This window comes from Crassostrea angulata, chromosome 2 (assembly GCF_025612915.1).
Source record: "Crassostrea angulata isolate pt1a10 chromosome 2, ASM2561291v2, whole genome shotgun sequence".
NCBI lineage: Eukaryota > Metazoa > Mollusca > Bivalvia > Ostreida > Ostreidae > Magallana > Magallana angulata.
Genome location: NC_069112.1, coordinates 36,808,996 through 36,825,182, shown reverse-complemented (window position 1 = coordinate 36,825,182; position 16,187 = coordinate 36,808,996). Strand labels below are relative to the sequence as shown.

Sequence of the window (16,187 nt, the reverse complement as noted above, 5' to 3'; positions counted from 1 at the left end):
GACAAATGATACATAAACAATTGTATTTCGTTTCTTGAGTGCGCCAATTTAGTTTTGATGAATGAAAATTTGCAAAGCACGACTTCTCGTAAGAAAATAGGATGGAACTTTCAAGAACAGGGTATTGCCTTTATTGCGAGAAGTGTACGCCAAGTTAATCGTGCATTGCGGACAGATACCTTGAATCGGCAATGTATGGTTATTTAGAAAAAAAATACGAATAAAACGGATTTATCTAATGTGATTTTATTTTTGCTGGAAAGACTTTCCAGAACGTGGGTTCCTTGAAACGCAGGTAGACTGATTACGTCATGGCGTAATGGGTAAGATCTGACAACTTCAGTATAATTGATGCAATACAGTTTTGTTTCTTTTTAGTTTTATACCACGACAGATTGGCTGTAAACCTTACAATTAATTTGTAAACAATGAATAGGTTACGTTCTACAATATACATCTACATTAAAAATGAAACGGTGAAGTTAATGGGTTAGGGGGGGGGGGGGGTCAATTATTTTTACGAAGCAAAGTGTGTTCTTTATCTTACTTTAAGGAATATGTTATAAAACAAGATCAATTTTGGACACAAATATATATATATATATATATATATATATATATATATATATATATATATATATATATATATATACAGGAAAATATTTGCCCCATTTTTTTCCACCTATATGCCCTCTTTGGCAGCGGGCAGATTTAAGTTCTAGCATACTTTCGTCCACAGGTAAATCACGACCAAACAAATAATGTCAAATCATGTCAACCAAACCAAAAACATTGAAAAAAAGACCAAAATATATTACGCTTTGTTTTTATCGAAACAAAACCTTTCATGTGTATCAATTAGTTTTACAGTGCGACCGTTTGGGCGAGCGCAGCATATGATCAAATAATGAACTATGATAAATCAATTAAAACAAAAGTAGCAACGTAACGTAAATGAATTAGAATGGAATATAAAACAGAACACATATTTTTTCAGTAAATTTTCATTATTGATAATTTATAAGATTTGAATCAATGTGCAACTATTCCGAATTTTCTACGCCTTGCCGCTACAGATCGCTTTGCTCGCTATTAAATTACCGGGTTGGTCTGCTTCTTCTGTCATTTTTCCAGCATTGGCTTTTAGTCCCATTTCCAGTTTTTCTTTCGAAAACAAGATTGTCGGTAATGTGTCTTCTTTATTTACACCTGCAAAAGACTTAAATGGTACAGTTATACGAATACACAATTCAATATATTTAGATCACATTCATGCATGTAATAGAGTATACATAGGTGTCAATCCTTCTAAATTTTAGGGTACATGTACACCTATCTTGCACGTGTACCCTAATAAGAGCCCTCATCCAAAAGTCATTTAGATGTAGTAGTAGTGAGTTTCGAAGTAGGTCGTTGATTTTTGTTCAAATCTAAAGCATATAATGTCCTGAACAATATTTTGAGTCAATATGTATCAACATCAGTTATTTGCAATCAGTTTCTTATTTATAATGAAGTCTTTAAAAGATTTAGATAAGAAAATAACGAAATAAGTTATTTCATTTTGTTGAAATAGTGTTTACATATTAGATTTTAATATATAGTAAAACAATACGTGATATACATGTAGGGGGCTTTGATTTTAAACATATAAAGTATATGGATTATCTAAAGTGTAATCATTTGTACATAAAAAAAACACAGAACAAAAGGATTCCATCAAGATGAATTTTATGAAGAATTAAGATAACTTTATTTGTTGAAAAAAGAATTTTAATCCACTTGACTGATTGAAAATGTTTAGCAAGTAATCATATTGATTACTCCTAATTTCATTTGTGATAAAAAAAATTATGCTATTAAAGAACAGTAAAAAAAATCGCTGCGTACAGATAGACATTTTTCTCACATGCGTAGTAATTTTGTATGGTATTTCAATATCTCTTTAAATTTCTTTTTACACGTATCTCTTGATGGTATTGTAAATCCAAAGGCATTTATGAATTATGATGATATGTTGATCTTTCTGGTTGATTCACCAGCTTTCTGACTTTGTATACAAACTGAACATATCATTCATTTTGGTAGACCAACCAATTATGTACTCAATATCAGCTATAAACTGTTTTCGGGTTTTTTTGGTGAATCCACCGATTTTGTAGTATACTTTTTGTATGATTAATACTTTAGTGTATGTATTTTCACCACTTTTACATGTACATTTAATGTCCTTCTTTTTTGTAGAAAAACACAATCTGAATGATATATTATCCACTGTTCAATCTTTTAATAGACTCTCGCGCTTGAAAATTTTAAGCATATCTTATTATTTTTATTTTCGTCAATTTGATATAAAAAGCTATATGTAGAAAAAGAAATGAAAAGAATTTTTACTTTGAATGGTTTCTTCTTCTAACAGAACTTCAAAACTGTTAACGTGGAAATCTACCATTTCGGTGCGTTCAATCTCGATCAATTCGTCAAAGGAAACATTCTGTAATCTTTTTAAAAGCGTCGTTTTTCCTGCTTTTCCACAACCAACTATGATGCATCTTACATGGCAAACGGAAATATTTCCTTTACTTAGAAACTGTCTAAGTTTATCATCATCTATTTCTGGGTTATGTTGTTGTTTCCCACCTGACGTTGCTGTTTTATATACGGATTCCTCTTTTCGTTTCTCTTCTCTTTGAATCGTTTTTGATGTCTGTGTATCTTTTTTGACTGTTTCAGATACCGTTTCTGTCGATGTTGTTTGTATATGAATATTTTTGAACACATTTATTGCTGTTTGGTCTAATTGTACGTCATCGTTTTGTTCTATTGGAGGTTCTGGGTCTTTAAGTAATGACTTGTTTTCATCCTTGTTTTTATATCGCTCGCCTTGCTCTATAAATATAAGATACTATTCATTAATAAATTATATCTCACTCTTTTTATAAATTGTGTACATGAGCATAGACTATGGTTATATTATGCTGTGCATACCTACAAAGTGTAGTATAAAGCAAACCTTTTTATCAAACATGAGCAACGACACGGCTCACGTGATCAACTGAAGTGCTATATGTAAAACGATCAATATTTCAAAGTTATATACAACTATATAGAATTTTTTTTAAACAGATTAAGTTTAAAAAGATTTTTATTTTTTTCTCTTGATATTCTAATGTTTATGTAAAGCCTTTTTTCAGGATGAATTTATTGTCATATATGTATCAGAAAGCTTTCAAGTTGCTGTTCTTAAGGTTTTAAACAACAGTTTATATAAATAGACACCCGGATCAAAGTTTAAAACTGCTGTTGTATTCAACGAGCCACAGTCAAAACAAAACAACGAAGGTATAGAGGCTTGCACATAAATAATACCATATATTTACACATTCGTGAGTTTTTAAGACTCATAAAATGTTTTCCATTTTAATAATTCCGTCCTTGCTTAATTATGCCCAATCATATTTCTAGTGATTAGGATTTGAACAAACATAAATTTATCTTACCATACAAAGTACTACCAATCTAGCCAATTTGCTTTTGGTAAATTAAAAAAAAAAGATTTTCAACATTATGCATGTATTGATCAATAAAAAAAATGATTCCCATATTTTGACCAAATCATTACAACGGGGGTTATTATTTAAACAAACTTGAATCTACACTACCCAAGAACGATTCCACATGTGTTAAATGTAGTCTGACCGATTAGTATTTGAGAAAACAGAAATGTAGATTTTCATGCCCCCGCCATGAAATGAAATCATTCCGTTATTCCGTCCTCCTGTCAGTCCGTCATCATTCACTTTCCGATCATTATCTGAACAACTGTTGCACATATTCAACTCGAATTTAATGTATTGATGTATCTTATAAATACTCGGGCTACGTATGAATTCAGTTTTGGTTCAATGATTTTGGACGAAGTTATGCTTCTTGAACTTTTAAAAAAGGGAAATCCAATTTCAGACGATTTTTTAACAACCATTGCTTATATTTAACGCAAATTTAACATATGGATTTTTCTTACAGATTTACGGGCTGAGTTGGAATTTGGTACAGGTCAATTTTGAACTCCGATGATTTCTAACAGAGTTAAGCATCTTGAATTTAAAACAAAGAGTAATATTCATGGACTCATACATGTAAGGTATTCTGAAATCAAACAAATGTCATATTGGATTGTTCATTTGAAAATGTTGTCACCTTCAGGGGCATTGATTGCGTTACCACACATCTAATTTTATCTATATCTCTTTGAAAAAATAGTGGATCTCCAATTTTGACCAAACCCTACCATCTAGGGATCGGGATTTGAGCAACCTGAATATATTCTCCCAGAGTGCGTCCACACAAGTAACATGACAAGCGCCGCATTTCTGATGATCAGACCAACAATGTCGTACAAAATAACAGCAAATAATTGCTGTGACAACTATCAATATAACAACTCAAAATTCATTTATCTAATTTTTAACGCGTTAAAAACTAAAAAAAAAAAACAAGCATTCTGAGAGTATTGCGTAAGCAATACACGTCCCCTTCCGGTTTTTAGAAATTTTGGAAACAATGCACTGTTATGCAGAATATCATTCTTACCGTCTTCTGTACCCCGACTCAACAGAACCCGACAACAAACCCGATTGCAAATATACAAAAAACCCTTTCGAATAAATTAACACCACAATGCTTGAAACTATTTTAGAGAACTTATTTGTTTTGTTAGAAACAATAAAAGGAATGGTCCAAGTAATGCACAATATTATTACTGACTACATACTTTCCTCGTTTAATCATTACAAACCGAACCCGATACCGAACCCGAACATTAAAAAATTGGAATATAAAAAAATAATTTTCTCAAAAGTATGTCAACCAGACGCTACAAAAATGTAAACTTGATCTGAAGTTTGACATTTTGAAGCTGTTCAGCAAATTTCATGGTATTACTCAAACGCATAAAGAAATAAAGGGCGGAAAACTGAAGTGGGACAGACGGACGGACGGACGGACAGACAAACAGACAGACGGACGGACAGACAGACGGACTGACGGACACAGAGGAACGCTATAGTCCCCTCCGGTGAAACCGGTAAGGGACTAAAACAGGAAAAATAAAGAAACAAAATAAACCAAGTATTTGAAATATATTACACTTATCGATTTCTTTCTGTGGGGTTATGTGGTTATATGGACCCATATCAAGCAATATTGACCGAGGACACAAAGAAGCGATATCAACCAAGCTTGTAAGATCGTTATCACTCTCTGTGTTATCGGCCAATACTACTTGACGTGGGATTTTAGGTTGATAAAACATCATATGATTTCGATGAGTGTATGATAAAAAAAAATCGCAATGCATACAGCTATATGCATACAGCTATAGCTGTATGGAAAGTTATTTACACACAAAACCTTTAAAAATGACTGTACAACAAAAATGTTATATCTATAACTTTACCTTTTCTTCTTTTTTTAAAAATAGTCCAGATCAGTATAAACCCAACTGAAACAACAGTAATTATATAGACAATTGCAAGTACTTTAGGAGATTCTCTTCTTAAAGTTTCTTTCCCGACAGTTTCCATTCTAGAAATGTTGAGATGGGTTTCTGTTGTAGGTAAATCTCTAAAATACGAAAATAGATTCAAATAAATATCAAGTGGTCATAAAGGTATGCCAAACGTACATATGCACTTCATATATGGTTTTGGAACTTAGAAATAATACCTTTTATTGCAATCATTATCAGCAGCAAAACATCGGAGCTGCTTATCAATTTCTAGGCATGCTGGATCTGTTTAGATGCATAAACATGTTACATGTCGGGAATGGAATAAATATTTTATAGTCATTTATAAAACTGTATCTAAATCTGGTTTTTTTTATTCAAATTAATTGGATATGATTTTTGCTCTAATTTTTGTTAAAAGAAACAAGGCACGACTGTTAATGATTTTATCAATATTAATATAACCTAAAATAGTACATGCATGCACATGAATAAAAACATTCTTATCTTATCTCAAACGGTCCAAATAAAACTTCAAATAAAAGGCATTGTTAAACCAGAACAGCATTTACCACCGACCTCATACTTCGACTTAAAAATAATACACGATTGAAAAAAAATCTTAAGTTCGAAGATATTAATGTTTTTAAGAAAAAGATCACTAACATTTAAAAATATCTTCGTCATAATAATATTCCGAAGGACAGCTACTATTGAACTTTTCTACACATCTGTAATGGTCCAGGTCACCTGTACCTTCAAGTAACACACAGTTGCCTGTAAAATATTCATTTTTTAAAGAATAAGGACTCATTTTTTGAGCATTATAAGGTGATAAATTTGGTTGGAGCGTGATCAAATTTAATAAAGTCCGAAGGACTTTGTGAAAGATTTGACGATAAATCACGACCCGACCGAAATAATCACCTCATAATATTGAAAGAATGATTCCTTATCAATTGTATTTATATAATATTAAACTATCGAACGATTGAATATTTAGATATAAATATGAAAACCCCAATGGCATTTATATTTGGCATCATTTGAAGTTATGGGTAATGTAGTACAGAATCGATACGTAGTGTTATCACATGCAAAGACAACGGAAAATGTAAATATTATGGGATATTAATCATGTAACTGTTCATAACCAGAAACATTGATGGGAATGAACTATTGGTGTCTTTTTATTAATGCATAATTACATGTTAGTCATTGTCATAATTTTCATTTTACTAAATCTTACATATCAAGCTGTTGATGACTGAACATTACAAATGTTATACCGTCTTATAGCCGAAATTATTACATAAGTTTCGTTATTGCCATTCAACTTGCTCTAGCAATTATTAAAATGTAATACCAAAAGAAACAACGTCTCCTTTTTAAAATAAATTTTGTAAGTGTATGTATTATTGTCAAATTATTTTCATGAATAATGAATAATTATCATATAGAAATTATTTGTCATTATACCTTTTTCATAAAGACTTCTAGGTCGGTCTGTGCAGAATTCTATTAGAGATGATATGTATTTATTAGGGGCACACAGGTATCGTTCGTCTCTGGTGCAATTTCTTCTTTGTGCTGCTGTTTTAAACTCATTTTTGCTTCTAGGACATTCGTTAACAGGATAAACAGGAAATCGATAAGGGTTAGGTTTAACCTATACTCGAAAAAACAGAACATATTCCGTTTTAGTTGTAACCTTGATTTGTTTATGTACATTAACACATTTATATTAATTTTGTCGTTTTGAATCACTGTCATGAGAATTTAATCTCTGTTAATATTTTGGTAAGAATCTGGTACATATAGTGCTAATAAAGTTCTACTGTAAGTAAATAAAACGCTAAAAGAACAGACTGGTTCCAAAATAGACAGATGGTGTTCGTACGAAGGAAGTTATTTTAAAATAAATATTAATAAATTTCGGAAATCAGATTATCGAAAATGATTCGATTCGATTTCTAGAAAATGATATACAATATTATCTGAACATTTAAATCCTTATAATTCTTGTTTTTGAAAATGTCTCTCTCATATTGTCATATACCTGTTGAAAATTATAAATATACATATAGAGTAAAATAAAAACTGCTATTCTCATTAAAAGGGACCTTACAAATAATTATTTTTACAGTCTTTTGTTTCACTTTAATAGATATCACATGATGAAATTCTGCAATTCAGTCAACTAAAACGTGACTGAATGGTAACTAAAAGGTGGCTGAATGGCACATATATGCCATTCGGTCACATTTCCAGACCATTCAGTAAACATTCAGTTGACTGAATGGGAGAGATTCATCCTGTGTATCAACAAAATATGACTATCCATTTTTACTTTATTTTCATTATTTTATTGTTATCAGCGATTAGCTTTATGTATGTTTGTTGTATTTTTTTTTTTTATTATTTACGGGTAACAATATTACTTATTAGGTTTGCTACTGACTGTTTACAGAAATGTGTGGGGTCGGTAAAGTCCATAGAAGGCGAAGCGGAGCAGTCAGTAACAAACCTAATAAGTGTTTTGTTTTAATCATGATATTACGTCACGGGCAAAAGGGGGGGGGGCACTCTAAATACTTTAGGGCTTAAAAATTAAAGGAATGGTTGAACGTTTGTGTAAAAAAAAACACCCAGCTCAAACAATCTTAAGTCCGCCATATTGCCGTATAAATTTGGACGTTCGCCGTGTAAAGAAATATATAAGGCAATCAAGTGACGCGATTCATCCAATGACATCGATAAATTCTTGCCCGAGGCAAAACAGTGTAATATAAGAGGGGTTTGTAGAAAAAGCACACCTCCCACTCATACTTTAAAAACATCTGCATTACAAAATGATTAAATCCCCGCACAGTGAAACAACTGTTTTCCTTTACTTTTTTTTTTATTTTACAATATTTTATTTTAAAATATTTTAATTTACAATATTGGCATTCGTAATGTATGGTTTTCTCTATTTCTAACGAAATATGCTTGTAATTCACAGCAGTATAGAAACATCTGTATAGAAACTTATCTATATTATACATTTCTTACACGCTACATGTACAAGGAGTTCAACCTCACCAACACAATGGATATGTTTAACTATCAAAATGCAATTGAATCTTTTTTCTGAAATGTTTTTTAGGGGAAGTATATGTAGCTCTCTGTTTTGTTAGTGTTTGTTTTTATGTTGGAATGATACGATTGACACTTCATGTGAATTTTCATCATTTTTCTGTTACTCTCTTGACATTTTTAATTATGCTTTCATAATGCAAACAGCAACCATTGTGAGTATTTGATCTTTTTTACTCCCGCGCATTAAATCTGCTTTTGATGTTGTTTTGATTACATATGCTGCAAATGCATATGTTCGTATATGTACATGCAATAAAAGTAAATGATATCATTAAACATATTTTATTTTGTAAATTGTTTTGAGCCAGATGCTTGTAACGCTATCATTATAGTCTGGCCAATGCTATTTATGCAGCGTTTTTAGCCGATGTGCGTTTGTTTTTAAACACGGTCCTCTGATAGAAATGTAATTAAAATTATTTAAGACATTGATTTTGTAATGACATATTAAAATGTTTTACGTCTAAAATTCTCGAAAACGTAAAATAATTGTTTTAACATTTTATTGAAAGGCATTTAAGAATAGAAATATCGGAATATATTTAATAGTTTTAAATGAACATCGTATGAACCATGATGTACATTTATGTACAAATATCGAATAATTTAATATAATGAATAAATTGTGGTCAAACCTACAATATTTTGTAATACTATACAGTGTTTAAAGTCTCATGTAGCAAGCATATAAGCTAAGAGAAAAAATAGACACCAAAGAATTTCACCGATGAACCTGAAATCGACGTACTAAATAAAATGAGGTTTATAAAAACAGAAGATATCCAATCTTTATGAATAAGAAAGAAACCTTTCAAAAATCCTGCCAACTCATCAATGTTGTGGATGCGAACTGTAAGATCACACATATATAAACAAATAATTACTGTTTTTGATTAACACATGTAAAGACTAAATTTAAACTTTCACAAACGGAAATATTAAGGTTAGTTTTTTTACATGTACTTACAGTGTTTCCTGTTGCGATGTTAAAAGCGATACTGACAAGGAACGCACAAAGCAGTAAAAGACCCATTTTTCATACGTTGTTTTTCTGTCTTTATCTAAAACTGAACATGTCAGAAAGATGAGTTTCCAATGTTAGGGTGTTGATAAGCATTCTTTATTTTTATAAACATCAATGACTCCATTTGTGAGTTTGACATTCTTGGATGTTCTTTGCTTTAAAAGAAATCCCAGCTTCATCATTTATTAAGATGCTTTTTTTATTATTTCATGATATGTACGGATCGTAAACTAATATATGTTATCAGCGAACATTTTTTATAATTTTCTATGCATTATGTAACGTGCAATATACACTGAGAGCAACGTTTGCTCCACACTATTGTTCCCTTTACAATAAGGAGTCTGCATTGTTTTAAATTGATTTTAATGCAGCAATCAATGAACAACGTACACAGATTAAAACTTTTCTATATCAAAAACTTTAAATGGACATACTATATCGCCGAGAACAATGTGTAATCTATAAAGTGATCCATTTAAACGTTATCTCGCGTCAAGAAACTATATGCATGTAAAATTGTACAAAAATACATGATTCTGATTAATATCATATTTAAACTTTACCTAAGGTGATTTAAATTCATTTAACAATAAGCGTTTAGGAAAGTGGCGACTTGTATTTGAAATCTATCAGGAATTTGAATGAAAAGAAAAATGGCTTCCACGAATTTACAATTACATGATAAGTAGTGCTATTAATACGCATATTTAGTCAATGGCACAAAATAACATGTTGTGACAATTATAAGATATTTGCAAACTGTACATACCAATACTGCTTAAGTTGTTTTATTTGGTTTTGCTTCGTGACTTGACATGTTAAGATCAGCTGACAACCCCAACGGGGAATCCAGTATTGTATGGAAAGCCGGCGGGTTCAATATTCTTTCTACGCATCACTGTTGCGGTATACTTACAACATATCAATAGAGTTTCACTTTCATATAAAAAAGGCATCTATTTATGCAGATTAGTTATGTAGTTTAATAACATTATGATATAAATCTGATAATATATGACAACATTTTAAATGCCACTACCATGACGCTTTGTGTTTTACCCTGACACGACAATCATGATATATGTATTGATAGTTCACAAACTAGGTTGCAAAGGTATATCCTTAAAGGCCGGATCTGACCTAGTTGAATATCCGTACGGACGGCAATTAAGCATATTAGGGAGAAGGCCACATCCCCAACTGATAAGACTACAGAGTGAAGCTATAAATAGATACCTGCATAGCACAGACACGTGTTGAAATAAAAGACAGCAGCACATGGTTTCACTATTTTTTTTTCCCGCTTTGAGTATATTTATTTTATATAGCGCATCCATATATTATTTCTAAAATTAAATGTTTTCTTTTTATAGTTTTTTTTTTGCCCTTTAAGCGTCTTGGGGCTTTTGGATCAGCCTTGAATGATATTGAAGTATGTTCTCTATTCACATTTTCATTCTAATGCAGAGTTCCAAGGAAAGCAGGCACTTTATACTGCTCACTTCCAAATGCTATTCTTTTGTCTTGATAGACATTCAAAGTGTTTTTAAAACTGTCAACATAGTATGTATCTCTCCCTAAATTGAAATGATCTGGATATTTATAAATTGTGGAATTTACAATAACACTTTTGAGTAATTTAATTGCCACAGGATTTTCAAGTACAACTTTTGATGGTTCATAATTTGGATTTTGTTTACATCTTGAGCTAGGGTGGCATTGCTTGTGGTAATTTTGGTAATGGTCAACAATGGTGTCCAACAAAGTTTTCAAAGTAGTAGAATTGCCCTCACAATGCTTTGCTGCCCGTAAACATGTGTCGCAGTAGGTTCCACTTTATCGACAAATTCTTCGGACCAGGTTTTTCCTTGTATCTTGGTCCACTTGAAATATTAGTCAAGGCATTTTTGATACTTTTGATGCCATGCCAAAGATCATTTTGATTACATGTAAAGCAAAGTTCCTGTTCTCTTACATATTTAATGGCCATGTTCCTCTCGTGAGTATGCACATTCACAGAAATGTCCAGGAGAGAACACCAAGTCCTGCTGCATTACAGAATTTTTGAATAATGAGAAGGTAACATTCCACTGCATAGAAATGCATGGTTGATTCTTTCATTAACAAGAGACTTCCCATTTGGTAGATATGGAGATGATGCCCAAATGTAGGACTGTTTTCTTCTATTGCCCCGGGTATAAACTAATTTCAATGAACTCACATGACTACTCTTTGTGACCTTTTTTACTTTAAGAGTCCCTTTACAGTACTTCCCGTGGGATGCTGAAACATCGATCAGTTTTCTTACAGCTTGCAATGATGTCACAAAAAATCCAGCTTCACTTGACTCTTATCTACTTTAGTGTAAGTTGCAGGTGATTTAAAATCATCATCATTCGTTTTTAGAGATTGTCTCCAGGTATCCAGCAATGATTCCATGATGTCCGTGTTATTAACTGGTCTCCCGAACTTGCTGACCCAAACTCCTCTCATATTTTGAAGATTTTGCATAAATTCCTGCTTTTTAGCTCACCTGAGCTGAAAGCTCAAGTGAGCTATTCTGATCACATTTTGTCTGTCGTCTGTCTGTCCGTCTGTCCGTCCGTCCGTCCGTAAACTTTTCACATTTTCAACATCTTCTCAAGAACTACTAGGCCAATTTCAACCAAACTTGGCACAAATCATCCTTAAGCAAAGGGGATTCAAAGTTGTGAAAATTAAGGGCCACACCCGTTTTCAAGGGGAGATAATTAGAAATTAATGACAAATTTCGAGAAATTTTCAAAAATCTTCTTCTCAAGAACCAGAAAGACTGGAAAGCTGAAACTTGTGTGGAAGCATCCTCAGGTAGTGTAGATTCAAAGTTGTGAAATTCATGACCCCCAGGGGTAGAGTGGGGCCACAATGGGGGGTCGAAGTTTTACATAGGAATATATAGAGTAAATCTTTAAAAATCTTCTTCTCAGAAACTAAACAGCCAGGAAAGGTGAAACTGCTGTGGAAGCATCCTCAGGTAGTGTAGATTCAAAGTTGTGAAATTCATGACCCCCGAGGGTAGGGTGGGGCCACAATGGGGGGTCGAAGTTTTACATAGGAATATATAGAGTAAATCTTTAAAAATCATCTGCTCAGAAACTAAACAGCCAGGAAAGCTGAAACTTGTGTGGAAGCATCCTCAGGTAGTGTAGATTCAAAGTTGTGAAAATCATGATCCCTGGGGGTAGGGTGAGGCCACATTGGGGGGGGGGGGGGGTGTTAAAATTTTACATAGAAATATATAGAGTAAATCTTTGAAAATCTTCTTCTCAGAAACTAATCAGCCAGGAAAGGTGAAACTGTTGTGGAAGCATCCTCAGGTAGTGAAGATTCAAAGTTGTGAAAATTATGATCCCTGGCGGTAGGGTGGGGCACAAAGGGGGGGGGGGGTCGAAGTTTTACATAGGAATATATAGAGTAAATCTTTAAAAATCTTCTTCTCAGAAACTAATCAGCCAGGAAAGCTAGTGTAGATTCAAAGTTGTGAAAATCATGATCCCTGGGGGTAGTGTGAGGCCACATGGGTGGGGGGGGGGTGTTAAAGTTTTACATAGGAATATATAGAGTAGATCTTTAAAAATCTTCTTCTCAGAAACTAATCAGCAAGATGATTCTTTATAATTGTTAAAACTTTGGCTCCAGGACAATTCTTCGGCCTCACAAGAAGGTTCAGAGTTTGATGTAGCTAAATATCCCATATATAAACAATTGTAAAGGATCTTTTTGAGAACTGCAATACTCAACACGTGATATGACTATAAAATTGAAGCAGGCAGCTATTCATTCATTAGAATCTTTTTGTATTACTGTATTGAGTTATTGCCCTTGATTTATTGATTCTTGATTATTTTAATTAATGCATCCACTGTTAACCAATTATTGTGATGATTATTTTTATACAATAATAAATATTCAATGTATATAAGTTGTTCTGCATAAGAAGTTTTGGGTAAGGCCGGATTAGTTTGTTTATTTTTGATTTCCAATTTTTAGATACTATGAATTATTTTAGGTTGGCAGATATATATATAGGGACAGTGTCTATTGTAATTTGATGAGCGACTGTTTGGGGTTAAACTTGAACAGGTATGGATAGATTGAGTGTTAGAACATCCTTGCTCTATCTAATCTACGTGTTTTCTAACCTTTGATACAAAGTGTGCGGCCATTCCTGCCCTGTATCGCATTAATACAAGTGTGCAGTCATATCTTCTTGTATTGGTGGTGGTTGCGGCGGAGCACTAATGTATGGTCATCCCTGCTGGTGTTCAGGCCTTTCTAGCGCAAGTGTACGGCACTCCCTGATTGCGTTAGGTTGAGCTGTTGGCGCAAGTGTGCGGTCATCCCTGCCTGCGTAACGTTGAGTCCCTATATATGTGCAGGAGCGGTGATTAAAGTCTGCTCTTGTAAATATTGGCAGCAATCAGGGCTATCCGAGTTCCAAGGGGGAAAAATGGATTTTATTTATACAGGATCAACATGTACTATTGTACATTGTCCAGATTGTTTGTATTATGACTCCATTAAGCTGACTTTATCATACCTATTGTTCCTCAGGTGAGCGATGTGGCCCATGGGCCTCTTGTTTTCCCTCGGTAATCGGCATCTCAAACTTGAAATTACCTGGCCGTTTTCTCTTAGTTTCTGACATTTTCTTGAAGTCTTCTAATATCTTTACAACGGTTACTTGCTATGTTGTGAAATGTAATATTGCTTGCACTTTTACGTTTCATAATACGGACTTGATCATGTTTTCATGTGGTGTACCAGGATACATATTTTTATTTCCATAGGTATATTTATGAGTCAAATATGATTCAAAGTTTACACTTTATGATCAAGTGATTTCATTATTACAGAGCTAAGTGTATAGACCTTAGGGTTTATATATATATTTCGAATAAAACAATCATCAAAAATCACAATTTACCCTTTTGTAGAAATAAAATGGCATGGACCAGTTACAATGAATCATGGGAAGTTGAAATATTTTCACAGTGGGGAGGCACTCCGTGCATCCCGCCAAATGTCAATAAATCTAATAATCAGCCCATCTCCCGGGATGGGCCCTCAGTGGGGATCAAAATATTTGTGGATGCTGGGAAAATATTGTGATAGTTATTATGTTGGAATATATTTCCATGTAAATATTTAATAACAACTTTGATGGACAGATAATAAGAATTTAATGCTTATAAAAATAGCCACATACATGATGCCATGGTAGAGGAATCTCCTTTGGTACCCCATGCCCTAAAACTTTCCCTCCAATTCTGGCCATCATTCTTGTAACAAAATGGAGGAAAATGAGGACACAAGTATAATTACTTTGAGGGTGAACTCTGATCAAAGGGAATCAATAATTCATTTCATCAATTTTAATGAATGGGAGTTAGAAGAAATGATATGTGAAGAAAATACAACTGGGAATGAGGACATCAGTGCTGACGACTTTGAGAGGACATTCTGTATCCCGCAAAGTCAAAACTGTGATGAATGTGAACATTGTTTTTGCAAACCCTGCATAACAGACGGGGGAAACAGACAAATGTGGTGGCCTTCTGAACCAGCATTACCTGACAAAAGAAATACCTCGTTCCGAAAGGAAAAGTATAAGTTTTTCTGGACAATGCTTTTCCATAGAGGAGTTTTTCTTGATGAAAGATATAGAGAGAGAAAACTAAATGTTCTTCAGTTAGACCCTCGGTTTATCAATGTTGCAAGCCATCGTAGGGACATTCTACCAGAATGTGTTATCAACTTGAAGCGAGTTTGGTTTCCCAACCCCAAAAATATCTATCCCATACATGGGACACCGTTGGCAGTGACTGTTATTTTTTTTTTAAATTAAAAACAATATAATTATATACATTATTTTATTTAAATCGGAAAATTTTGTTCAAAATTTCTTTATATTGGAATTTGTTTTTGTGAAAATTACATCTGCACTGGACTCTTATCTGGTCACTGAAAGGTCGTGTAAACTGTGCTAAGAGCAGTGGTCAGGAGATAACAGCCGGACTCGGCAGGATGCACATTCACGCTTACATGCAGTGTATGTGTTCTTTATTTATCAAATAAATGGATTTATTGGACTTAACTCTTTCTCTCTTTGCTGAGGTAGGATGATTTAGACAATATCTTATTAGCAACCATTTTGAATGCGTCTGTGGAGATCAGAGCTTCCGGTGTAATGTAAACAAACCTCTGCTGTCAATCAAAATGGGCAAATTTGAAAATCAGTGTCACTTCAGAATTTTAATTGATTAATTCTCCCTTATTACATACATTTGATGTAAATGATATGTATTTTCAAATGCAGAACACATAACTTTATATACACAACAACTATCTTAAAGTGGTAATTGGTGATATTTATATAAATTTGAAAAAATATCCCCTGAAGTGAAGAGTGGCAAGAAAATTGAAATTTCCTCCATTTCCCCGATTGGCTGCTATTTATACCCCAGAACC

The 16,187-nt window shown here is 33.1% G+C and overlaps 1 protein-coding gene across 1 annotated transcript in view; it reads right to left on the bottom strand.

Annotated features, from left to right (window-relative positions):
• Positions 1-5,605, bottom strand: part of LOC128171643 (talin-1-like) — a 55,249-nt gene extending 49,644 nt beyond the window's left edge. The window contains exons 1-3 of the mRNA XM_052837419.1: positions 5,459-5,605; positions 2,395-2,889; positions 1,102-1,209 (exon numbers count right to left, since the gene is read on the bottom strand). Coding sequence (XP_052693379.1) covers positions 1,102-1,209; positions 2,395-2,889; positions 5,459-5,585 — 730 coding nt within the window. The 5' untranslated portion in view covers positions 5,586-5,605. The remainder of the gene's footprint in view (positions 1-1,101; positions 1,210-2,394; positions 2,890-5,458) is intronic.
• Between the last annotated feature and the right edge of the window lie 10,582 nt (positions 5,606-16,187).